At 39.5% G+C, this 27,245-nt stretch overlaps 2 protein-coding genes across 5 annotated transcripts in view; one reads left to right on the top strand and one right to left on the bottom strand.

Annotated features, from left to right (window-relative positions):
- TRAF6 (TNF receptor associated factor 6) overlaps nucleotides 1-27,245 on the top strand; it is a 354,850-nt gene that overhangs the window by 252,353 nt on the left and 75,252 nt on the right. For all 4 annotated transcript variants that reach the window (XR_004253308.1, XM_032188211.1, XM_032188214.1 and 1 more), the window contains one exon: nucleotides 22,259-22,431. The gene's annotated coding sequence lies outside the window, so the exon portion shown is untranslated. The remainder of the gene's footprint in view (nucleotides 1-22,258; nucleotides 22,432-27,245) is intronic.
- The window catches only part of IFTAP (intraflagellar transport associated protein), a 40,696-nt gene continuing 36,372 nt past the window's right edge, over nucleotides 22,922-27,245 (bottom strand). Inside the window, exon 7 of the mRNA XM_032188216.1 lies at nucleotides 22,922-26,310. Coding sequence (XP_032044107.1) covers nucleotides 26,146-26,310 — 165 coding nt within the window. The 3' untranslated portion in view covers nucleotides 22,922-26,145. The remainder of the gene's footprint in view (nucleotides 26,311-27,245) is intronic.

Below are 27,245 nucleotides of genomic sequence, written 5' to 3'. Positions count from 1 at the left end.
AGCCACTGCTAACATTCATCTTTCAGCTTCATGGAAACACAGAAATATAGAATAGCTTCTGTCTGTCTGGTGAGGAATAATTAAAAAGCTTGAAAGAGATAAGAGGAGGAGAACAGGCTAGACTAAAGCTGTCTCTTTGAGGTCTCTGTGTCTGAGTGCCAGTGTGAAGGTGGGAAATGCTTTGTGCACACAGACTAAATAGTCCTGCTTGTAGGCAGCAAATTTGGTCTCTTAAGAGCTTATAGAGCAGCTCAGCTCAGAAACAAAAAGGATAAAAGTGAACTTTGCTATGGGAAAGATCAAGCTCAACAAACCACTGCTGTTATCTGAGGAACAAATAAGTTGAAACACCATTACACCTCTCTTTCCCAAAATTACTCCAACTACCTACGGCACTTGAGAAGGCTGCACAGCAAAGCTGGGTATTACAGAGCTTATTACCCAGGCAGTCACAACACATGTGGGGAGGAATATCCTGACCTTTTAGAAGCCATCCGCATTACTACTTCTGTTTCCATCTCCCAGGACTTTGGCCTGGCAACAGCTCCCTGCTTTCTGCCACCAAGTTTGTTTTAGCTATCTGTATGTATTAATTTAATGTGATGGCACAGGAAAGACCTAATCTCGATTCAACTTCACTGTTTCAAATCAGGAGTAGCATCTTTGTTAGCGATGCTGCCATGAGGCTAGGCATTCAGCTGCTTCCTTCTCCTCCTGCCAAAGCTTTGGCTTGACCCTGACGTGGGCACGGCATGGGGCAGAGGAGGCAGTACTCAGTCCCCTCACTCCAGGCGGGTGCTCAGCCCAGGAGCCACCACGGAGCCACAGGGCTGTCCTCCAGCATGAGCAGGCTCCGGCTGTCTTTCTCTCTTCTCCCTCTTTTCTTCACCCCCTTGAAAAAAAAAAAAAAAAAAAAAAAAAAGCTAAATGCAAATATTTGGAAAAAAATAAATGATTGATTCATTTTGGAATGATTGAATGCTGTCTTCCTATGCAGATCTATTATTAAAAAAAAAGAAAAAGAAAAAGAAAAAGAAAAGAAAAGAAAAGAAAAGAAAAGAAAAGAAAAGAAAAGAAAAGAAAAGAAAAGAAAAGAAAAGAAAAGAAAAGAAAAGAAAAGAAAACTAAAAAAGCCCAGCTCAAGCTAATAATGCTCCAGGAGCTGCTTGATAAACATGCAGTTTTCCTATGCAGTATGACAAATCTCCCAGGAACTGATGTTGCTCTTCTAAGCACTGTATAAAAAGTTGCTTTATCTGCTTAATAATGTATCTAGATTTAACCTCTCCTTTGCAACAGACAAAATTAAACAGAGTAAATCTGCCTTGGGATATGAGCCTATTATTAATACAGATCTGCTAACTGTATTTTAAAATACTATTGTGTTCCTCGACACATTCTCTTCCATATGCATTATGGAAAGCTAATGCATTAACTTGGCAATAAAAACGCATGGCCTTCTGAAATGAAAGTATTGGATGAATGAATTCTGCTGGTTCTGCGAACAGTCTCAATGCATTGCTCACATGCCCTTGTTTTTTGCAAGGGTGAATAATAGAAATAGTCCCATGTTCAGCAGCTCATTTTGCAAGACTCACAAAGAGTAATAAACCAATGGTGAATTTATCATTTTACAGGCACCTCCCTATGTGGGAAACTATTGTTGGATTTTTATTTATTTATTTATTATTGCTTTCTTCCTTTTAAGATGGCATATGGGGTTCACTGTGCTAAAATGCCTTCATGTCTTTGCTATAAAAAAATGACAGATATCAGAAGCCCCTTTAAATATGACTGTCTGTGCTTCACAAGCTCTGCTTTCAGCCTGCAGAACGGTTTAAGATATTGCAGCAGCACTGTTCCAGGCTGTGATTAGGAAACTAGAAACCAGACACATTTACTGTCTAACGTTCACTGCATCTCATCTTTTCAGATTCACTGCTTCACTGCCTGTTGAGTTCATATGTTTCAACATGTGCCCTTGAGAGGCTTCGAAGGAATCAAAAACATTAACACACCAGGGTATACTGATGTGCAGCTTCTGAAAGGGTATTGACGGCCTTGTATGTACATCTCCATACAAAGTTCTACCTGACCTAAACAACTCACTTCACTCTCCAGATGACAGGATAAATGGATACTCAATAAAAGACCGAGCGTCTCATATTTGTCAGAGCTGTAATGCTCAAACTGGTATTAACAGCTAAGAAGCATGGCTGCGTGAGAATCACTCTTGCTAGCCAAGTCTCACCTGGTCTTACTGCAGTCCTCTTGTCCTAAAGTAATAGACCAGGGCAGGCTGTACCGAGAATTTCCCCTTTCCCATTTATTCACTTCAGGAGATTGGTCCCTATCTACAGCTCCACAAGACTGCAATTTCAGTGTTGCCTAAGTTACCAAGCCCTATCTTCTCTCATTTTTGCTAATACTGTGGCAGGTATAGGACACAGTAGTGTTATACCTCTCATAAAGCTTCTAACGGCTTCTGCAAGTGATAGGTTTCCTCTGTGGTGAAACTCCCAAGGCAGGCTTTGCATTCACACTGCAAACAACAAGCACAAGGTGGAGACCCACCGGAGTTCACTTATATGAGCAAGGAGTACCAGGAATGGTGCTTTTGCAGCAACAATGAACCTCCAGGGAGATGTGACATACTTCATTAGTTTGTTCAAGGGGAGCCTTTCACCTTAACAGCATATTTGAGCTTTGCTCTGCCAATTAATAACTATCAATTGCTTTTCTTTTGTTTTCCTGATGTTGCTTCTCTCCAAGGATGAAGACACCACAACCTCTTAGGGAACCTGGGCCAGTGCTTGGTCACCCTCACAGTAAAATCCTTCCTGATGTTCAGATGCATCCTCCCATCTTTCCATATGTGCCCGTTACTTCTTGTGCTGGCACTAGACACCAAAGAGAAAAGCCTGTCTCCATCCTCCTTGCACCCTCCCTTCAGGTATTTATGTACATTGGTTATTAATCACAGTCACAACTAATTGCACATTTTTGGAGGCCATTCCCTAGGTTGCAAGGTTGTCTCCATCTTCAGCTTCTCCTGTCAAGCCAGGAACACAATGTCCCAGTCAAGCAGTCCTGAGAGCCCCTTACTTCATTTTGGGAAACCAAGCCTTGGCTTGCTTGATCAGCAGATTTGCTTCCTCTTGACATGTCAGCAGAACTTCCAGCTGACAGTATGAGAGAAATGGGAAAAAAAAAAAAAAAAAAAAAAAAAAAAAAAAAAAAGCAATAAAAACAGTGAATGTCATTCATAAAATTTCCTTTTTATGCAGATCCTACTTTATAGGATATTTCAATCCCTTCAAAATCAATCCCAGAACTATTCAAAATAATAATGCATTACGGTTCAATTTCTGGCTATAAATAAATAACATGAAACAAAACTTACAAGCTAAGTAGAAGGAGTACACACAGTGTTGGCACTCTGGATATGTTTGAACAGAAACAAAGGGCACTGAGTTATACAGTTCTCTCTCAAATATTAATTCTAAGGAAAATGAAGGGAATTCATCAAGTAATAAAATATTTACCCGAAGTGGTTTGCCCTTTTCTTAGCAGACAAAATAGAGATAATTGAAATAAAAGTTCATGAAACAAAGTTTTCTTCCAGCATTTTTCACTATCATTCCTCAAGAAACAGAAAGAAATGGAGGATAATTACACATCAGAATTCAAATGAGCTACAAGGCCAGGCTGGATGAGGCCTTGGCCAACCTGGTCTAGTGGTTGGCTTCCCTGCCCATGGCAGGGGGCTTGGAGTTAGATGATCTTTAAAGTCCCTTCCAACCCAAGCCATCCTATGATTCTACAAATTGTGGGATACTGTGCAGACTTACTGGGCAAAGATGCCATTGTGGATGCTGATCCAAGTTTATAATGAATGTGGATAGGCATAATGAGATCAAAATGTTACATATCAGAAAATTAACACAATGCATACAGCTGTATCATTTATTGGTCAATTAATCTAGGAAAAATCACAGTACATTTAGTGAATAGAAGATAAAGGAAACCAGCACTTTTGGTCATTGTTAACATCACCTCTACAGCTGACATCCATTTTCACAATGCACAAAAAGGAAATGGATACAAAAAACATATAACTGTATAACCAAAACCAGAAGCTGATCTTTTTTAAACTTACTGCTTAGAAATGCCTAATTGATCTTCAAATTGCACCTTGTAAGCTCTGTCTTATTTCATGCATGCAGATGCAGATACAGATGCTGATCTCACACTCACTTGGTTCATTTGTACTTCTCTGTAGCCACGCTATGACAGCAGCCTCTGACCAGGGTGGGCCTCTGTCCCCCAGGGAACTCATCTGGCACTGGGAGTCAAGGGAGAGCAAAAATCCCGTCCACTAGGGCTGGCTATGAAACCTTTATGTATCTGTAAACCAGTAGAAAAAATGGAAACCATGCAAGCAAAATAGTGTGGGGACCTTTTAGCAATCTTGCCTGAGTGCTCTTGACCCTCCTCAAGAGGACCAAGTGGTTCCACTGCAGTGGCTGGGAGCGAGACAGTCTGTCCCTAGGGGGAAGAACCTTGTTCTGGGGGAGTCCTCGAGGCAAAACTCAACAAAAAGCACAGAAAGCACAATAATGCAGCATGATTAAATGTGAAAGGATTCAGAGTACCAAGTTTGTTTGACAAAATGGAATGAGGAACAGAATATCAATAGACATACATTAATAAAATATATCTTAAGGGTTTTCATTCATTAAATATATATGGCTTAATTCTCTTTATATATTTTTCTAGTATTAACCCCAGTGTGAGTCAGAAGTCAGTTCCCTGAATGGTCTTACATATCCTAAATATCCAGGTCTTATATATTCCTAAATAATCAGTGAAGAGTTTAAAACCAGTTAAGGATTTATTCCAAGGAGGACACAAAAAGAAATGAGATAAACAGGCTCTAGTTAAAGTTAAAAACTGTTTGTTTTTTAACAATTTTCTTTTGAGAACTATTATATCAGCCAGCATGGATATCATGAGGTTACTGTGTGGAAAAGAAATGAACCAGCAAATCTCTCCAGATTGCCAGATGCAAACAATACTGTTGTCAGTATAGTTTCTCCCTTGTGGAGTAAAAAGCACTTGAAAATTATGATTAGATAAAATCATAGTGATCATATGATCACAATAGCTATTGTACAAAAGGTAGGAGAGAACACATTGTTAAGAAAAAGCCAATTAATGATTTTTTTTCTAAACTGAGACAAAAGGTAGCCTTCAGAGCATATTTAAGAGGGATATGACCTCTCTTTTTCTCTAATATCTGCACAAACTTTTGAAGTACATTAGCTTAGTGGCAGCTGTGATTGTACATGGACTCCTTAATTCATGCATGAGTAAAAAAATTGGTACATGTCTTTCACTGGAGAGACTTCACCAAATCTTGGGCCCAGAAATGAGCTGCTTAGAAACTTCAAACCTACTGCTTGACACTAGCCAAGCTGACTTTTGGTCTTGTTCATCCACCCCAGGCAACTTCCATTCTGTACTATGCTGCTTCTACTCTATATATAACAGCTACTCTTCTGCTCCTAATATGGAAAATAGTTCCTATTGTTCACAATTCTGTTAATCACCAGTTAAAGTTGGGAGTTAAAATAGGAAACATTTCTATTCTTTAACGTTATTTTATTTGTTTGTTAACTCATATATATGAAAGGATAAAACTTGGTTTCTCTGAAACCTGGATAATCTCTGTATTAGTGAATAGTAAGATTTAATATTTACTTGCAAGTATTCAAGTTATCAGTGTCTTAATATTGTCACAGCCATTGTAAAAGTATTTTCCATAAGGGGTCTTTGAGAACATTATCTGTCAAGAGGGACTGTATCTGAATGGGTAAGTATAAGATTTCACTTTAAACAGCAATAATGGAAATAAAACTATAAGCAATGATAAAATACCATGGAAGGAAATCTTGATTTCTAGTGGACATCCTATGGTTACAGTTTTATGATTTCTGGTCCAAATTCCAAATGGAGAGAAGTCATTCAAACAAGATTATGTTATATTTGTCCTTGCCTCTAAAGTTAGGGTATGTTTTCAATATATTTGATTGATTTTAGATTAATATGTACTACAAAGACTTTCAGAACAAGGTATTATGCATTTCAGTGTAGCAGGCAGCATCTGCTCTATCTCACAGAATGGCAGCTACCTCTGCGGACTGCCAAGTCCCATAAATTTAATGGTGCAGTCTACAGAAAACAGGTTCCTAATGGTTATATATCTATAGACAGAGATTCATGGTACTAGAAAGGCCCATTCAATCATCTAGTTGGACTTTCTATATATTGAGGGGCTCTTAAATTTCACACTGTAGCCCACAATGCAGGAGTAAATACATAGCTAGTCATCTTTATCACCCATGGCAATTTGTAATGAGGTTCAGAAACCACACCAGCAGAGCCCGCAGGGTGCACAGGAGGGACTGCCACAGCCTCTAGGTCAGAAGAAGGACATCAACCAGAATAGATGCTTCTCTCTAAACCTGTTTCTTCAAGCTCATTTCCTTTCATATCTCCCCTGCATTCCCATAAAGACCTGGGTGTGCTGTGTCCACAGTATCTGAAAAGATACTGAAATACAGACTGGCTTCTTCTGTAACCTAACAAGCCATAACATTTGAGGAAGGGAGGAAAATGGCGTGAGACTATATAGGAAGAGTAAGAAGGCAGGTCTGCATTTGATGATGTTTCTTTGAGGTTCTAATGGTCTTCATTAAGCCTAAGCTTACTGGCGTCTGTAAAGGTTGAAATTAGAGTGTACCATTCATAGGAACTAGTAAGGTAAGTAGTGTCAACACAGAAGACTTCAGGGAAAACACCTGACTTGAAGGTCAGGAGATTTACAGCATGAATTCTGATGTTATCACAAGAAATATTCTAGGTATAGAGAGAAAGCAAGAAACCTAGAGCCTTTTGAAGCAGACTTCAGTATGGACCACAGCTACATATTCAAAATTTTGCAGTTGTGGTTTTACGTATGTGCCTAAGGGTGTAAGCAGATCTTTCCCAAAGATCTCAGAATTCATTAGAAACATGCAGATTTGAAGACATGAATTGGCTTACTTTTCTACTAATCTGTGTTGCAGAAATGAAAGTTAGCAGAATGAGACATGGATATTTGCTTTAAAATGTTGCACAAGCATGCTTTGAAAGGTTATACCTTGATGTGTTGCATCCAGGAACAGAGTACGTTTTGCTAAAAACCTTCAGCACTTGGGTTTTGATGATCAGGCATAACTGGCCCACTCTAATTACATGACCATCCCTATCAGAGATGAGTATCTGTGTACTTGAACTCAGAGAAGAGCTATTAATTCATAGAGGTCCCTATATTAAATGCATATGCTATATAAAATATGCTGTCACCACAATGCTTTTTTCTTCCTGTGTTGCATTCATTTCCCTCTTTCATTAAGCTTGCTTTCCAGATAGTTGGTTAAGTTAATGTATTTGCACTTGGCTCATGCATTAATCTCTGCAAACTATATGACGTTTTACATACTGCACACCTTGTCATAAATTATTACTTACTTCATAATATGTATCACTCTATATTTCTAACCACTCTAAAAGGTAAAGAAATGCATCAGCTACTGGTGACTCACAACATAACGGTGACAGAAGGAAGCCATTCACAAATAGAGAAATAATGAAGATTTCTTTTCAATCTAATGGGCATTAGGGAAAATATTTTAAAGTTCAGCAAGTAGTTTGAATTTTAATATACAAGTTTACTAACACAACTCCTAGAGCTGGCCACGAATTCTAAGAAGGATAAGAAAATGTCACTGCGCTATGAGATAAGGAGTCATTTAATCTTTTCTGTCTTATTCCATCCTCCGTTCAATTCTCTTTTATTAACACAAGAACAACAGGTTTCTCTAGGTCTCGAAGTATTCTTATTTATTTCCCATTGCTGAAGTTTACTTCTGCAATGAAAAACCAACTAGCTGGGGGTTCGTGCAGTGCCTGTCATTCCTTGCAGCTGGTTGCTGCGATATGAAACAAAAAGAGGAGCTCTCAATATATGCAGTAAGGAAGATTAGATAGCCGTCCTCCGCTCCCCACACGGGAGGCCCAGCACACCACTCCCTAGTTACAAATTACCCTGGCGTCACTGATCGTCCCTCTGGGCTCTCATTGCTTGTCCTCCTTGGGAAGATAAATTTCCCAGTCCCACGCTGCGTTCCAGTAAAAAATAAATAAATCAACAAAAAGCCTTTTCCTATCAGTCTAATTTATTTGACAGCCTTTCATCATCAAGCATATGGAAAATTATATTTACCCTGATAGTCTTTTATCCGGACACACAGTGGTAAAAAGCTAAAGATGCAAGGTAAGATAGAAAGCCTTCAGGACACCAACAAAAGCCTGGTCTTCTTGTAATAGTTGCAATGAGATTTGAAATATTCCTAATGTCAAGGGCATGATGTTCAAGTGACTACCCACCTGTGCAGTTCCTTGTGCTTTGCACTGTCTGAAGGTTGCTTTGCTGTTCGCCATTTTGTAGAATTCCCACACAAAATGTTTCTGAATGAATTGAACTGCAGAGATCTGCGGATTCAGAGATGCTCAGGTGGTTTCAAAGCAAATTATAATTTCTTCTTAGGAGTGGGTGACTAAACTAACCACTGAATTAACTGCTCAGTGCTTTAATTGGTATTTTTTCTCAGTAATACTGACAAAAATGCACTCAAACCATCAGGTAGTAAAAGAATGGAATATGAGGCATCCTCCTCTGCAATTCCAGGTGCAAGTTTTGTGATCCAAAGTATAATTTCAAGTCTTTCTTTTCTTAACAACACAAGGATACATCCAGCTGTGAGGCTGCGTATTTAAACAGCTGTGGCATGGAATGAAGCTTAATACTTGAGCAATGAAGGGACAGTACAAAAAAAACAAGTATGATTCAGTCCTTTCTGAGGACAGAAGACTTACTGCAAACTTGGGGAACACTACTTATCTGCTCCGGCTTCCTTGATGAATTGTCTGTTCTGTATTTTCCTGCATTCTCTCTGATACATTGATCTGATACACTGCCTAGGTAGGGGATAAATTTGGCTCGCCCTTGCTTCTCACCAGTATTAATGCAGTGGCTTTTCATATGCTTGTTTTCCTGAAGGAATGGCTGTCCTCAGGAAAAAAGATCTATTTCCTCCTTTCCTTAGTTTGGCTGTGGAATAAAATTGAAACTTTGTTTTATTCTGTGGATTCTCCCACATACATTTTGTTTTATCTCAGAAGTCAATTACATCAGTTAATCATAAAGATTCTGACAGCATTATGTGATGTATGTGTGGAGCAATATATAAATGTCAAACCTTGTTGCTGCAGGCTAGGAAGGAAATGTGCTTATGAATTATGTTTTAGGAACTGAAAAGGCCAGAGTATTTCTAGGCTGGAGTTTACTAGCAACTTAAGTGCCCTTATCCCTGAAAGTCAGGCAACACATAAGCTGAAATCAGAGTTGTGACATTTGCAATTATTTTCAAACAAATACACGCACCTTCAGGGATAACATTTAAAGAAAACAAAAACTTAGACAATAGCCTTTTCTCTCCCTCTGTCTTTCAAATGTTTGGAACAGCAAAAATCCTCTATTGCAAAGACACTGCCAAGCCATTAATAAACTAAATAAACAGATACACAATTTTATCATAAAATTGAAAGAGAATACATTATTTCCCTGTTATTGTCTGAGATGTTACTTGCCAAAGCAACCTGAATTTTAAAGGCCCAGGACAGAAGATCGGACTTGAAGCCAGGGTGTATTTATGTTGCACTGGCATGGTCAGTGTTCCCTTCCCACTCTTCTTACTTAAAGTCTGATGGTTTCCCAGGAGGTTGGTTATTGGCAAATCCCCACAGGAACGTCCTTTCCCTCTGTGTTACTGACTGCTATCTAATTCGTATTGCTCCTATTCTTGCGGGAAACCAATGCCTCCTGAGTGGTGTTCTGATCCTTTTCCGTACTGAAAGCACTTCCCAAACACTGTCACCAGTAAAGTTTATTAGCAGATGCATCCTTTTTGTGCCCCAGATATTAATGAAAGAAGAAATAGAATCATCATGCAGTGGGCAAGGAGTATGGCAAGGGGGAGATCAAAACCACACTGCAGCCCACAAACTAAATCCCAGTCTCGGTTTTCAGTAGCAACGTCAATGTTGTGCATGTGGGAAAATCATGTTAGCTAATGGAACTGAGGATCTTTAAAATAGTGGCTTCTGGGGAAGAAGAAATCCCCGAGTGATCTCAATAAAGGGAACCAGATGCAGTTCATCCCAGAGCTGCAAGAAACCCAATATATCGAATCGCAAGCTGAGTAGTAAGGATTTCTAATAAATTTTTGATTTGGAAAATATTGTATGTCTGGGAACATAAAGATAATACAGTTATGGAAAGGGGAAAAATTAATGCAGCCTACTGCTGGTCCACTTCTTTGACCTCAATAAAGCATTAGAACAGTTATTTGAAGTAAGGAAAAGTGGGGAGGAAACTGAGGTCAGGCGTTTTCTTTAATATGAACTGATTTTCAAGATGATAGATTAATATGACTGGACAAAACATCTGTCGCAGAACAGCATGGAAAATGTTGGAATATATTTTTAAGCATCTTGCTGGAGCTCTCTCCTACTGCTGCAGATGCCCAGAACACCCAAAGCAAGCAGCTTCCACTGTTATGTACTAAAGCATGAAATGGAAGTGACCCAAAGACAATGCAGCCTCAAATGGTGTTTGCTACAAAACAGATTGCCTGCTGATTGCAGGGCAGTAGAGAAGAATAAACAGAAAGGTAATCAGGACAGCAGAGCCATTCTGTCCACTGGCTATTTTCTACGCCTGTGTCACTTCAGATGAGGAGAAGCTGGTTTTAGCAGCGAAGCAGGAAGGGCAATTGCATTTCCTCCTTCCTATCTGAAGTACGATTGTTGCATTTTGTCCACACTTGCACAGGTGAATGGGGAATCTGTCCCTTTGCCTCTGCAAGAGCTTATATTACATCGGAAACCCACCCAATAAATCCTTTCTATGTACTTCATGAAAACGGGGTTGTTAATTCAGCACCTGTATGTGAACTTCACACATTTTCTGCGTGTTATTCCCAAGGAAGAGAAAATATATGATGTACTATGGATTTTGTTTTCATCAAACCTTGAGCACGTAAAATATTATCAGGACAGGAAAGTAAAGGTACATGAGCTGTGAACTAGCAATGAGTGTTAAACATTGTGATCGCTGTAACTTCCTAGCCCTCAGTCAGTCCTCTACAGCATCTGCCTTTACTATCTATAGCTGCTGTATTTCTCTCCAGTATCTTTCCCTTGCTGAAATACTTCTGGCTGCTCAGAGGAAATAAATCTGCACACCGAGAAGGCCTGTCTGGGCATCTTGGGGACTCAATGCCTCAGCTACGAAAATGACATTTGTACCGTCCTTTAAAAAAGATTAGCAGAAGGTGGTGAAGATCATCATGCTATTCATACAAGACACAAAAAGCATAATTTTTTATCTTAATCGATAATCGAGTGACCAATAAATGTTTCTTTTTTAGCACTTGAGACTAGAAAGCTAATATTTCACTCGTGCAAGGGGACATAACCAAAAGCCACCAGACCTTTTTTTTAAGAAGTGTAAGTGTTTTGAAATGAATCTTCTTGACACCCTTCTTTTTAAATTACGAATGTTTAGCTTAGCCATTTCTCTGCGCTACACAGAGATGATCATTTTTACAAAAGGGATTCATCATTTTCTTACTAATAGTGTTTAAGTTCATTTCTCATCAGTTCAGGCTCAGATTTAAAATAAAAACAGAAGGCAGCGGGACACCAAATTGCTTAGGCATGTCGGCTTGTGCACTTCTTTGCCTTCTGACTGCACACAGTGGGGCCAAGCACTCGAGAGGAAAACATCCCGGCTGTTACTCCTCAGCAGCGCAGCCTGTACTCCAAGTGGTGCAGAGGACCACACGAAGCACTACAGCCGCAGAGCAGTATTTATGGTGGTGCTGTGCAAGAGGGGACTTGGCAGAGCCTCAACAGGGAGAAATAAAAGCAAAACAGCACTGGCTGAAGGGCTATGGGAGCTCTCGCTGTTTTTTCAGAGGCAGGGAAGACGGCAAGTTGGAAAGCATCTCACCAGCCGTGCAGAGAGGCTGCTGGCAGGGTGGGTGATAGGTTCAGAGATTGGCAAGCGTGTCAGTCTGGAGATCTCCACTGTCAGCTGCATCCCTCAAGAGCAACACTTCTCGAGAACATTCATTGCCATGGCCACTTGTTCCTTTTCTAGTTAAAAATTACTGACAGTAGAAATAATGGTAATAACATGTAGGTTATGTTACGCACGTAAAAAGGAATTATATGGCTTTTGTGTTTCCTCCCTGAATACATTTTAAGGCTTTGGTCTTGGTTGTTATACTCAGTGAAAGGAAGAATCTACCTACATCCCAAACTCCTGCTTAGCAGCTGTAGGCAAGCTTCCATTCAGATTATTTTCTACTACAACTCAGTCTATACCTCCTGTGAATAAATAGAGAAGATGTGAAATTACAGGGCTCTTGATCTTCATCCTAGAAATGCATACTGAGAAAGGACTTAAGGCATTGGGGAAAATAAATAAATAAATAAAAAGGCTTAATCAATGTCACTGCTATTAACGTATCAATTACTTCAATACATTTTCAGTGTTTCTAGCCAGCTTTTATTTATAGCAGCCCTAGCAGTGACATGACCCAAATACTTGTTTAATTCCCAGTGTTTATTCTTGCTGGCCTGTGTGGGTATGTGTTGCTCACAGGATTCAGCCTATACCAACCAATTTGACACATGAGTCTAAGCAGTTGGTTTCGTGTGGCTTACTTGGAGTGCTTGCTCTCATGCTTTGGGGGTTGTTTAATTCGATTTATATTTGTAGCTGGTGGAATGGGGAGAAGGGAGCAATTACAGCACAGTGCTTTATTATTTGCTAGCCAAAGAAACCAGCGTTTTCCTTCCTGCAGAGTAAGAAGGTATTTTAAGACCTTGCAGCTTTCCTGCTCCCCTGGGCCTCTCCCCTCGGCGAGTAAGGGAGCGCTGCAGCAGGGACCTTGGGGCACTGCTGCTGAATTGCTGCCCCTGTCACTGGGACCTAGACTCGAGTCCAGGTTCCTGGAGATAAGGACAACAGTGATTGATAACACGTCTGGGCCTAGGAGACTGAAAAATGGAAGGCAAAAAACTCATTAATTTTGTGTTTGTGAACTGGAAATCAGCTGAGCCATGACAGAAGCGCAGGAAGGGTTTGCCTACCAAGGCACGGAGCCTGACAGAGGTAGAAGGAAAAAAAAAAAAGACAAGGAAGACCATGGCTTGGGAAGGGAACTAATGAGGTTGTAATAGCAACACCAAAAGCAGGACAAGAGCAAAAGATGAGAGCCCCAGAGACCCGAAGTCTGTTGCCTTTATAGTGCAAGTCCTCTCCTACTCAAACCTGCCCCTGAGGGCCCTCCTGTCAGACTGGAACGAGAAGCAAGGCCACAGGTGAACAAACCTGCAGTTGCTTTATGGCCAAACCACAGCAACAGCGAGGGGCTTGGCAGTGCCAAGAGCCCTCCACAGCTGCTGACCCCAGAAACTCACCCTGAAGTGGGCCCCAAACTTGTCCCATTCAGCATTTCTGCAACACTTCTGCCATTTCTCTGTAGCCATTTAGGGAAGCTGATATTTAGGCTACAGATCTTTTTGAAAGCGAGAGTTTGTGGTTAGCGTGTTTGAATAGCAAAGCTTTCTTTTGGGAGGGAGAAACCTCACCATTTCAGAGTAACACAGTTCCCAGTTTCTGTGCGTGTGACGGGTGGAGACTTTTATTACCCAAAGTGTTCCTCTCAGGCAGATACGGGTGATTTTATGGAATGAAACTAATTAGTCATATCTTTTTCCTATGCCAGCTACATTATTGCTGCAAAATTTAAATTGCATCAGTGCTTAGGATGCATGAAAATAACACATGCAGTATAAAGAAAAACTATTTTTTTCCTATACCTTGCTCACTATTTTAATAGAAAACACAATCAGTACTACCATGTACAAGTATAATGTTCTCTGGGTAAAGCAGCACTCTGCTGGATCCAGCTATTTATTGCTTAGTAAATGAACGCTGGCTGGGTGAGGGCTGCACAACAGTCCTTCTGAAGCAGTGCAACATTGCCACCACGTGCTCTGTGCTGAGAATGGCTTTTGCAGTGTCAGTAGTTACTCTCTGTTCCCGTTATTTTAGAAAGAAAAAAAAAAAATAACTAAGAATTTTTTCCCTAAACAAATACTTATTTTGGACTTAGGTACTGGAAAAGAGTAGCCAGAGCATTTGGAGCTCTTGCATGATGCTCAGCAAGCCCCATACCAATTTTCAACACAGTTTCCCAAACCAATTCATGTATTTGCTCTCACCCCTTCAATCTTCCTTGTCCAGAGAAAAACACTTTTTAGTTACTGACCCTTTATTTTTTTTCTCTCCCTGTGTCAGCTTTCCCTTAAGCGCTGCCCACCACCCGTTGGTCTCATGGGACAGTCAGTCAGCTGGCAGCACTTGGGATTCTCTTACTGGTCTGTTGGGCTCAAAGGGCACAACTTGAGTTATGAATTAATGAGCCCAGGCCTAAGAGGAAATTTCAAGTACTGAAATAGATCTCTTTTTTTTTTTTTTTTTTTTTTTTCCTATGAATGTTGTATTTAATATTTTGCTGAAGCCAGGAGGCAGCACATTTCCTAGAGTAACCCAACGGAGATGACACTGCAGTTAGGGTGGGAATGGTTAGACATGCCTGATTGCCTTTACACTTCAATGAAGTTCTCAGTCTTTGACCTGCCCCTTCCATCTTTCAGAGGGGTTAACTGTGATGTTGATCCCAGCACTAGCAGCAGTCCTAAACTATCTGACTTTGCCTTGCAGCAAGCAGACAGTGTATATTCTTTCTCTTGATGAAGAGATTAAGCATTAAAAATAGAACCTAAAGGCAATCAAAATACAGTACTGTGAATGCATATTATATTTTTGCTATTTTAAACTCAGGGAACTAAGGAAGTACATAAATGCATGGCACGGTGATGAAAGAAATTTAAATAATGCAAAAGGAAAAATATTTTTTTAGCATAATTGCTATTGATGGGAAGTTAGAGAGCTACATCAGACCACTCATGCCACAAACACAAAGAGCAAATACATGTTTGTACCAACAGTGCGAAAAACAAATACATTTGCTTTCTCAAATACATCTACTGACTGCACTCAGTCACTCGGGCCTGAGCAGCACAGTCCAGGTCACTGAAGCTACAGCCAGTCCCAGAGGCAGCCAGCAGCCAGCGGGACCAGGGCAGGGGCAGGGGCAGCCCTTGCACCACATCGGCTCCCTGTCAGCCACCAGTGGAAGTGAAACCTGCCCTCAAGGAAGTGAATCTTTACTGAAGTAAATGGTGCTAATTGCATCTCTCTACCTGGTGCCAGGGAATGTCACGCAGCCGTTCAGGTTGCTGGCCTTGCCATGCTAGTCAATACGAAGCATCTTTACTGGTACACAAGTCTAACGAGTGCATCTGACCACGCTCCTTGCATACTGATGTTTGCCAGCCCAATTCTGTCACAATTCAAAATGTTAGCTATTAAATCTAAGATCTCTAATTAAATTAAATCTCTAAATAATGCAGAACCCACTAGCTCCGAACATACCAGTCCTGTGGTACAGCATTTGCAGCCGCGATTCATCACCTCTAAAATTCATTTCTAGCACATATTCGCCCTCACACTGCTGCAAGAAAACTTCCTCTCCCATCCTGAGTCTCTCCCAACCCAGAGTTACAAGTTTCCTTTTATAAACAGATCCCTCACCAGTCGGCTCTTCTCTGCGGAATCAGAAAGTACAGAGCACATACAATGAGAGTATTGCTCCTCACTTGCACAGTTTTTTATTTTTCATTACTTATGATCTTGGGATATTAGAAAAATGTGTGATCATATATTATCTGAGTTCAGACAGCTGTGAAAGAATTCATAAAAGAGATTCTCTGGTGGTGGTGGACTTTTTCCTTTATTATTCAGCTCTTGGATATTTGCTTCCACGGCTCACCAGGAAAGAGCTAGCAGCCCTCCATACAAAAAGCAGGCCAACAGGCAAGGTCCACCTCGATACAAGAACACATTATCTGTAAAGAAGAATGTGTTATATTTTTAACATTTGCATGAATAGTCTCATTTAAGAATCTTATTCTCAGTAAACACAACAAATGTAGTTGGTTTTGGCTAAGAGCTTGAGGAGAACATTGGTTTTAAGAAGCAGCTCATGCACTGTAGATGCTACTACAAATTTACTATCACTTGTCCATAACTGAACAACAGTTTGAGGATCATCTGTCAGTACATGACAAACAGAATCACATCCACTTCTCATTTCAGTCCAGGACCAACAGAAATCAGACCTGAAGCCTGAATATCCCCAAAGTAGGGGCTGTGTTAGGGCTCAGAGGTCTGGTTCAGTCCCCAGTGCGGGTACAGGCCCTGAAGTTTAGCTGAAGTTCCTCCAAAATTTTGGCCAGAGGAGACATTTCAGACTTTCCCCTGAAACTGCCTTTTTGTTTACTCCATTTAGGCTCTCTTATATACAAACAGCCCTAATAGCTTTTGTGTCACATGCTCTGCAATGAGCAGATAATTGCGTCAACCCAGCAAGAGCGTGACTCACTAAGTGAGCAATATCCATTTTCAACAGGGCAAAAATATCGGTGGAGGCCCACTTAATCGTTCCATGATACAATTTAGCACTGCTATAGCATGTATTAAATTAATTAAAAGGCTTTCCTTCCCGTCAAAGGTATAATCAAGGCAATTTGCTTCCAAACATAATCAAGGAACTATGCAAGAAAAGCTTAGCAATATGAGCTATTTTTTCATGTGGAAAGTTAATTGATTTTCTATCATTTTTCCCCTCTGGGATTGAAATGAAGCTTTGCAAAAGTTGTTGTTCTCTTATGTGTAATTGGTCCACTTGAACTTTTAGAGGTTACCTGAAACTAGGCCAACAAAGTACTTTTTTTCTCCCCTTCTTGTAAGAGATTGTATCAACCATCAAATAAAAGAAAAAAAAAAAAAAAGAGAGAGAGAGAGAACGAAAGAAAGACCTAGAGGCCCCAAAAAACTCTAAGGTGCTTTAAAACAATTAACATTTAAAACAAAGAAACTTTTCTGTGAGGTAGGAATCTGTTTCCTCTCTTACTGAATACATCAGCAAACCCCTTTCTGAATGTTAACACTGTGATGGTTTAAAGGAACACAGATTTTTGTTTTCTCAGTGCTTGGCACTAGAAATAAAATCCCATCTGGAAAAGAAAGGTTAGAGAAGGTGAACTGAAAAGCAAAATTGAACACTCAGTTAAACCAACAAGTGGTAAATGGCCAAGGCATTGATAGTCTGCTCTAGCCCTTCCTTTGGGGAGGACAGGGTGAGGCAGGGTTATGTGGAAGTGTGTTTTGGAAGGGAAAATACATTAAAAATACAGGTGGCTCCGGGGAGCCTCCTGGGAAGCTGCAGTTCATCTGAAGTGTCCCAGCGAATTGACAGTGTTTTACAGGAGCCCAATTACCATCAACTGCAGGGAGGGTCTCTGTGTTGTGTATGTTGATGCTGACAGAGCTGCATGGGGTGGGAGCATCAGGAGGAACTTACAGCGACCAGCACACAACTTTTTGGAGTTCATTGAACTGAGTTTTATTCCCAGTTATTTCAACTAGCAGCACCTCCCTGACTTGTGTAATAAAATACATCATTAAAATATGGGCTTAAGTCCACACAGCCATTCGAATGGACAAGTGGCCAACCAAAGGTGTTTCAATAGCCTCTGCAGCTCTCGGCAAGAAGAAGGTTCCCCCCTCCTGTTGAAAAACTGGCAAAGTCATAACCTGTCTTCTGTGTGTGATATGATATTGATTGCGGTGTAGTATGGCAGTCAAGACTAGTAGAGGCATGGAGAATAAACAGTAAAATAAAAGAATGCCCTGCAAATATTAACTTGATGGCATATTTGGATTAAGGAAAAAGTTTACCTTTACATATTCCAAATTAAGATCAAAAGAGATGTCATTTACTCAGGCAAAGAGTAATGCTGAGCCACAAAGTCATGAGACAGAGAGCTACATGCAGATACAGGTTTTCTCAGAATCCTAATGTGGTTCTGGTCCTACATTCCACTTCAAGCTCACCTCTAAAATAAGCTGCATATTTTTATTTTTTTTTTTTGGTAAGAGCAGAAAAAAAGCCCTCTCTTCTATCTTACTGTACAGTTTTAATGCAACTATGCTGTTCAGAAAAACAGAGTATTTAAATAATACATCATTTCTCATTTGTGCAAATGCTGGCTGTGATGCCTCATAAATGGATCGTCCAGCCTGTGTACAAATCAAGAGCTCGTAGAGATGTTCTGGAACTGAAACAGTCAGACCAAACCTGCACCATTGCACTGAATCAGACTTTTTTCCATTACAAGAATTGAAATCCTGAGATGACAACAGTCTTAACAAGTAAAATTTTTCAGACTTTAACCATTCATTTTCATGTATATTGTTCTGATGGGGAAAATATTAATCAAATCCAACTCCAGCTGATGCAGTATTTTGCTACTATAATATGCTCCAATATTTTTTTCCGACTATTTTTAATTGCCCTTAGCAAATCAGCTCCACTAACTTCAGAGCTACTTGCAAAGTTTGGCAGATAACAATTTCAGCAAACTGTTTTCCCTAAACTTAACATTGCTAAATTTTACTTCATTCTTAATTTCATCACTTCTGTTCAGAGCACTCCAAGTTATTTTTTTCCGGTATCATCTTTGAAGGATGACTTTGATCTGCTGGTTCTGGGGCAGCAAGTGAAAAGTATTAAAAAGAATACATATTTCAAAAATGAAATTTTGAGAATTATAGCCTTACAACCAGTACCAGAAAAACACTTATTTGAACATTTGTGATCAGGGCCTAATCCTGTCATTTGGAAAATACCTTCAGCTGCAAGCACCAAAATGTAGCCCACAATGAATACTATTACCCGTGGAACAGTAACCATTTGAATTTGGATTGCTGGTTTGCCAGCACATTCATAAATCCTGGGGTTTGGGATGTAGGAAGGTGTATTCTTTTGACAATCAGGATTCTCATGCCAATATTGCAAAAGAATGAAAAGCAAGGCATGAAATGTCACATTCACGGCCCAGGTGGTATTTGGCTGTTCAGCCAACCTCTCTTCCCATTATCTTCTTTCTTCCTGATCTCAGCAGAAAGATATCCACCAGGCTGTTATTTTTTGTACAGTTTATGTTATTAATGTTTATAAGTGGAAAATAAATCCGTGGAACTCAAGAAGAGTTTCACAACCCAAAACAAAGAGCCTTAAACAGATCACAGTTTTGTTGTAGGAAAAGCTATTCAGCTAGTGCTAGCTGTCAGTATTTTTGACAGTCTGGATTCTGAAATATGTTACTTAGCAGAATCCTTGGTGGGCAGAGGAACCGGCATGTAAGCAGCTGACTTAAACAAAGGCAATTGGGAATTAAATTTTCATTCAGTAAGCCAGCTGACCATTATTTGTATTTTCCCAATCGTTTGTTTTTTGAAAGCTTTGCAAATGCTAAGCTTGTGCATGAAATGTTAACGGTGCTTTGATGTTTCCTGGCCCAGGCACCAGCCTTCCATCTTTTTTACTGTAAAATTTTATCCAGCAGGAAAGTAGCTCATTGGATTAATGCAGTGTCTTGTCAAGTGTAGGGAAGCCAGCTGTAAATCTCACGTAGGAAAAACAAAAACAAAAATAAGGAAAAGAGGAGAAAAAAAATGCATTTCAACATTTCACCCTCAAAGAGCAAGTGTACAATATTCAGCGAATCTAACTGGCAGAGTCAACACTTCCAAGTAATCGGCAGAATTTGTCCTCTAGCTAAATTATTCTGAGGAGCATAAGCAACATAATAAATGACACTTCTTTCTAAGAATTATGCCTATCATACTGCCTAGTAGAAGGCTTTATACATATGCACAGAAAAGCAGATGGATTCAAGAAAGCCTATTAAACATGAGGTTTACTTGCTGCAACTACACACCTGCACTCCACAAACAGTGCTGCCCAAGTATTCAACCACAACAGCCACAAAAGAACAAACTCTGCTGAAACATATGATATAATGAGGCTAAAGCCCTAATTTATGGTGTTAGCACCGCCACAAAATACACTGAAGAATCCCACACATTTTTAATCTCATTTTAATGGCTCAAGAGATAACTGTGCTGTAAATCCACATGAATTACTAAATGATTACACTCATTTTTCAATTGGACATTGAAAGGTTGTCAGGAATTGTATCAAGTCAACAGAATATTTTAGTATAGTTCACCCTCTAGAAAAATATCACTTTCCATTTCATTCTTTAGAATACCATTGTCTCCTTATGGAATGCAGTAAACTTAATATTCTATAGATTATTTTCATATAGACAAGTCTCCATTTGCTTTGGTTTGGGGTTTTTGCTTGAGAAATGTTTGATTAAAGATTTTTAAAGAATCTACTTCCCCAAAGTTTGGGGATATTGAGATGAAAGGAGGCTTTGAATATTCAGAGAGTTGCTAAAGTCTGAAATTTGGTGTGAAGTTAGATTTAGGGATTTTGTTCAGATCTATCTTTGCTTATTATTTTGAAACACGTTTATGTGGATAGATGTTCTGAAAAAGACACCACAGAGCACATAAAATTATAGATTGTTAATCAGGGAAATTTTATTATATGTCCTTTTTGGAAGTGCTGTAAATGAGACAAATATTTCTGCATTTTCATAAGGCATTAAAATTGATTTCCATTTTAACTGTGGGGCACTGCGATTGCAAATAAATTAGCCTGTCTATAAAAACGACAGTACCTTCTAACACTTGCTTTTCTTCTTGCAAACTTCCCATAAACAAGCAGTAAGGAAATCTCCATCCTAACTCTGTGGCATTTCACAGCTTGTACACCTGCAGCACTGGCAGTACCCTGCCAGCCAAACCAAGGCATCCCCTCCAGCAGCCAGCAAGCACAAACTCAGCAAACTCATCATCTTTTCAGGTGTTGCAGAACTTACTGGGGTTTTCAGAGAAAACTGCTTGCCTTGTTTTCCCAGGGGAGAGGCAAACACATAGCACCTGGGAGAGCCGCGTGTGCCTGGGACTGGCGAGGGTGGCCTGCCGTCAGGGCGAGGGCCCATCCCTTCCCCACGCGGCCCGGACACATGTGGCGCCTCAGGGCCACCTGCGCCAACTGCCGCATCGCCACAAGAAAGCACACTGTGGTGGGAATGCCCTCCGCTATCGCAAGCACTCAGCTCTGTGGTGCAGGGAACTCATTTCATGAGGCCGGCAAGAGCCCTTCTCAAGGGTTTCCTTCTCGAGGGTGGTGAGCCTTGTGCTCGGCACAGCCCCAGTGAGCCAAAGGGTCTAATGAACCTCTGCCCCAGATCTTTCAGCATGCTTGGAGCCCCAGCATAAGGCTCCTGGTTCAGTGTCCTTGGTCAGTGTAGCCAAATTGTCCGACAGTCTTGTAGCCGGGGGGACCAAGGTGCTACTCAGACCCCTGAGTGTAACTTAGGGTAGAGGACAGCAGGGTACAAATCAGCCTGCTAGCCAGGCAGCCCCCTTGATACAGAGTGGCTGCTCAGCCAAACCAAAGCATACATAAAAATGCTGAATAACAAAGAATTTGGTCCTGTTTTGATTTGCAAAGTTCCCATTCCACCACAAACTGACAGAATGCTCCTGTATAGCAGTGTAAAGTATATGTTTTCACAAAGGATGTCAGATCATTTTAAAACAATTTTGAGATAAAGCAAAGTCCATTTCCAACCCTTGCCACGTCACGGAGGGGAAAAAAAAAACTTCAAAGGAGTTGAGAATTATTAGTAATGTATATAATCAAGTTTCATGATTTGAACATGACTTGAAAGCATATCTGATACTTTTATTAAAGCAAAAAAACAATGTTCTAAGCACACACCACCAGAGAACCTCCAAAATGACCTGCGTAAAAATAGCAATTGAACAATTAAAGATATCTTTTTTACATTTAATTTGCACTGGCTCTGCATTTAAATATTTTCACATAAAGATAATGGGTCATATACATTGTTTTATATTGAGTAAAGTTAAATCAGCAATTGATTTGGCTTTGTATTCTTTCAGCTAAGACTGTAAATACCAGGGCCCTGTCTGCTCTGTATGAATACAAATGGCCTCAGTGGAGCCCTGCCAGTTTATAGCAGCAGAAAATGAAGGCCAGAGGATCAAAGGGTCTTTTCCATAAGAGCAAGGATTTGTTTCCATGCCACCTTCTTCAAAAGGCTCTGAATTATCTGGTGAGTACTCTCCATACTAAAATTATTTTCTTTCAGTGGCACTGTGTGTATACAAGTATATATAATGATACCTTTGTGCATTAATAGAAGTATATTTAGAAACATAATGTCTGACAGACAGATTTGTCTATATCTCTTTTCACTTCCTCAATTTTTATCTTATTCTTTCACAGCCACTATCTCATCAAATAGTTACTCTTCCTTTTACACCCACAAGGAGTAACTCTGAGAATTAATAGCTAAGCTTGCACCACAACCAGCAAAGGAAATAACCCTTCAGATTCCTGCCCAAGTGGAAGTAGTACTAACTTCCCATAAGTTCCACCTCATTACTCATGATCCTTCAAGACTGTGAAAGGAAAGAGTAACACCCCAGTGAGCAAAAAATCTAATGCTGATAAGCTCTCTGACTGATGTGGGTGCAGGGCTCTATTGCACCTTAGACATCAATGAAATCTTGTATACAAAGAGATTAGAGAGATGCATCACATAGGCCTGATTTCCAGTGAGTTTTCCCAACATCAGAGATTTTGCATTTCAAAATCCTCATGAGTGGGTTAGAAAGCTAGTACCACTCCCTGCTGCAACAGTTGCAAAGTTGACTCCAAGTAGCACTCGGTTTCCTGTTCCACATGAGTGTTTTGTCTTTAATGCTTGTGGAAAATAGGAAAAGTGTTTAGAAAAGGACATAAATAGGAAAGGAGAATGGTTTTTTTTCCTCTTTAATATTATTCAGACTCCACATCACCTCAGAAATACAGACACAAATCCAGGTAACTAATTCCATGTACATGTATAAAATTTAACATGCCCATAATATACATTCTTTAAAATGACCATTTGGTAACAGAAAAGAGGAAAATATACCTTCTCTCAGAAGTATAATCAAATAAAAGGTACAAGCCAAAAACAAGCCCAAGGGCAGGCCAACAGAACGTCATGCTCAGAAAATGTAGCTGGCATTGGCTAATCTCCACTGTGATATTCATCTCTCTTAATAAAGAGCAAAAATCTAACTCATGAGTAGTGTAAATGTAAGTGAATTATTCCCATTTCTCTGCATAAGATAAATGTCACTAAAGAGTTCCAATTTTGTTGGGTATTCTGCAGCAAAGTGTTTCTTTATATCAAACGGAACCATATAATGACTATACTGAATGACACTTATGGAGCATAATAGGTACTCTGAACATTTGGTAAGCGAATCATCTGCCTGTGAGAGAAGGAAGTGAATGGCTGGATGTATCCCTAATGCACAGAGAAAAATCGTTAATGAAATGAATAGAAAATGTACTTAAGAGTTTCCAGAGCTGATTTGGCCTGAAGATCATTATGAACCCCTGGACAAGTTCTCATTGACTATACTGGCAATAGGACTCCAGCAGGACTGATCTACAGCTTTTGTGCCTCATACCTTTCTAAAATAATATAAAGAGAGTGACAAATTCATTATCTTCATTAAACCATTCCACAAACCCACAAAAGACCACCTTTATTTATGGCTGATTCTTTGTTTTCAGAATAGCAAATTATACACAGAGGTCTTAGACTAAAGGTTCCTTTGCTGTACCTTTGCTACACATACGTATGTTAAGAGGTTGCATTCCTTGTTTTTCTATTGATGCCTTTAAAGGCTGACCTTAGTATCTTTGTACAGCAGTTCTTTATTTCTTCCTCGTGGAGCTCTACAAGAACTTCTTTCTTATCCCTCCGATTCATACACATCATCTACATCTTCAAGAAGAAGATAATTTAAAAAACAGACCTGCTCAAGGTTTTTTATACGAATGTTTCATTGGAAAATTCCAGTTGGTCAGATCTCAAGCACTTCATTCAAAATATCTTGGGTTCAACAAAATGCTTCATTGAGTTTAAGTCTGTCTGATTAAAAAAAAAAAAAAAAAAGTTTCCCAAACAACAGCAAAATCTACTACAATCAATTGCATTAAAATCTATTTTAACTACAGCACAGGTATCCTTTTGAGTGTAGATGTTACGAAGATATTTCTCATTACCTTCTACAATAAGGTCCTGTACAGATCAGTTCTTCTGTACAACATATTTGTAGTTTTACAGCACTCTTCTTATCATCTTACCTCAGCTTACTTTTGTTGTTGTTGTTGTTGTTAATCTACCCCTTAAGTTACATCCCTCTAATTGAGGTAAGTACCATTCCTCAAAACAAATGCTATTCAGATTTCAGTGGTGCAGGGTTACAGTCTAGAAAGTTACTGATCCAAAAATATTTCCTTTGGAATATCAAAACACTTTATTTGTTTTCTTACATTTCTGACAATAGAGCAGCCAATCAACTGCAGGGATTTCATCCAGAGTCTTTTTAAACAACTTGTGGTTTGGTCTCTAGTTTCTACTTAGGCACAGTTCCCATATTCATCACCTTAATCACCCACTTCAGAAATAATGGAGATAAGCCAAGGGCAAGATGTTGGTCAATCAACTTTAGCTAATAGAGTAATACCAGAAAGACCAGTCATACAATCCAGAATTGTGATGTTAAATCAAGCTGCATGAGCAAAGCTTCTATAGTAAACTAAAAATATAAATTCTAAACATCTTGTGGCACAAGTTCATACTATCTTGTACCAGAGATGCACATTCTTCTCTCCCACTCATACTGTGTGTACACTACTAAGCTCCAAAGCTTACTGTATTTCAATGATGCTGAGTATAAGCCATAAACTAGTATCTGGAATCATCTACTGAAAAAAAAGTTAAATCTGACAGCCTTTCAATGCCAATTTCTTTAATGGATTAGATCACTATATTTTTCTCTGTCTGGAAGGGTTTTTGTAGCAGTACATGTTTAATTGTCAGTAGTTATACAACATCAATTTTGATCAACTTGTTCAAAAAAGTTTATTGGAAACAGGACTATTTATTTCTCTGCAGAACTAAAGTAACTCAGAACAGAGGAAAAAACATCCCCAGATTTATTCCCTGTTATAACTCAGTATCTTTAAATCTTATAATGACAGGGAAAAAGTCTATAGACTGATATGTCAGCTGCAAAAAGCTGTTACTTGCATTACTGAAAGAATAGGCAAAGGCAGCGTTAGGACTAGCTCTGGACTAGTCAGTGCCAAATATAAGCCAGAGTAGCCATACAGCTATTCTGAATCATGCCAGCTTGTTTTGGTCCTATGGAGCAATTATTCCAGCATGCCTAGACTGAGACAACATGGGCTTCACTCCAGTAAAGGAATTTTTTTCTTTTTTACAAAAGAGAATTCATAGCTGTTGTTTGAGACATCTTTCCAACTGCCTTGTACCACCTGGAAAACAGCAAAGAAGCTGAGCACTGGGGATAAGAATATTAAAGACCACCGATATATTCAAAAATCCTGTGGGGTTTAGGTACCAAAAGAGACCTTCTTAGCCAACCTGAATGCCAATTGTACAGAATACAAAAAGATAGTAAAAGTTTCTCACTGGCTGAAGGGCTACCAAACGAGCAACTCTGAGCAAGCCCTATCTCCCTGCTTTGTGCTTTCATTTGGACTAGAAGGAGGTATACAGAAAGGCAGCCTCAGGCTCCAAGGCACCTTGGTGAAACAAATAAAAAAATCCTAGCGATGTCATTTGCTGCCCACACAGATAAAAACACTAAATAAGGGTAAAACAAGAAGCTAGATTTACCCCCTAAAATGTTATTTCACCAGCACTACACACAATGTCACTCAGGGTGCATCTGATTCAGTCTTCAGCTCCTGCTGGACTTGACATCTGTCCTCTCTTCTTCTCTTCAGACAATTCTGTAATGGCCTTCAGCTCGGCTTCAGAGAACTTTGGGGTCAATGCCACATTGTCATAATCAAATTCTTCATCGAGTAAGAATGGTTGAACATCATCCCCTAGTAGCTGTAATGAACAAAAACAGATGCATAAATAATATTGCTGCAAGTAATGATAAGGAAGCTCAAAATATAAACTTCTAATTAATATTTAATTAAACTATTTTTTCTGACTCCAGCACTCTCAGCTGATTAAGCTGTTTTTAAGTAAAAGAATAAATTCAATTATTCAATTTGACCTAATTTAAGTCATTTAATGTGCCCCATTTGTACTGCACTATATCTGAATGAATATCATTAGCTAATTTTGCTCGAGGCGAGGAATCTAAAAACCTTCCTTACACACATCTATTACGTTTCTGCTACTTGTAGAGCCAGGGCAGTGGGGATATGGGCAAGTTACGTACAACCATGTTAAATTTCAAAGACAGATTCCATATCCTTAAAATTTGGGCTAATAACACATAAAGCCTCAGTGTACATCTGATACTAATGTAACGTGCTGCCCAGAACATAGTTTCAACAAAGGAGAGGAGTGGAATATGCAAAATGACATATAATCAGTGTTCAGACTCTAATCATTTTCACCATTTCAGAGATACGCAATTTGATGGTTTGGATTTCTTACATGATGAACACAGGGTGTTACTGTGCTTGCCGATACTTGCTCTCCTGACATATTGTACAGTGTTTCTATATTGCTTCTCATAGAAACATCTTAGAATAAACTCTCTGCCTATAAAATAAAATAATGAAAACAAATAACTATGGCAGGCTGTATGCTGAAAAGTAACTGCAGGAAGCGACAGCACAAAAGGTTTATGGTGAGCATTTACATAAAATGAATTCCACAACTACACAGGAAACACGTCCTCACTGGCCAAACTGTACAGAAATGTTCTCTATCTTTTGAGAAATTAAAATAACATATCTAGAAACTTCAGCCATGACAGGTAGCACACTTCCTCAAGGGCTTTGTGTTTCCAAGAAGTACTCCAGTAC

This window comes from Aythya fuligula, chromosome 5, assembly GCF_009819795.1.
Source record: "Aythya fuligula isolate bAytFul2 chromosome 5, bAytFul2.pri, whole genome shotgun sequence".
Classification (NCBI taxonomy): Eukaryota; Metazoa; Chordata; class Aves; order Anseriformes; family Anatidae; genus Aythya; species Aythya fuligula.
This window is presented reverse-complemented; position numbering and strand designations above follow the sequence as displayed.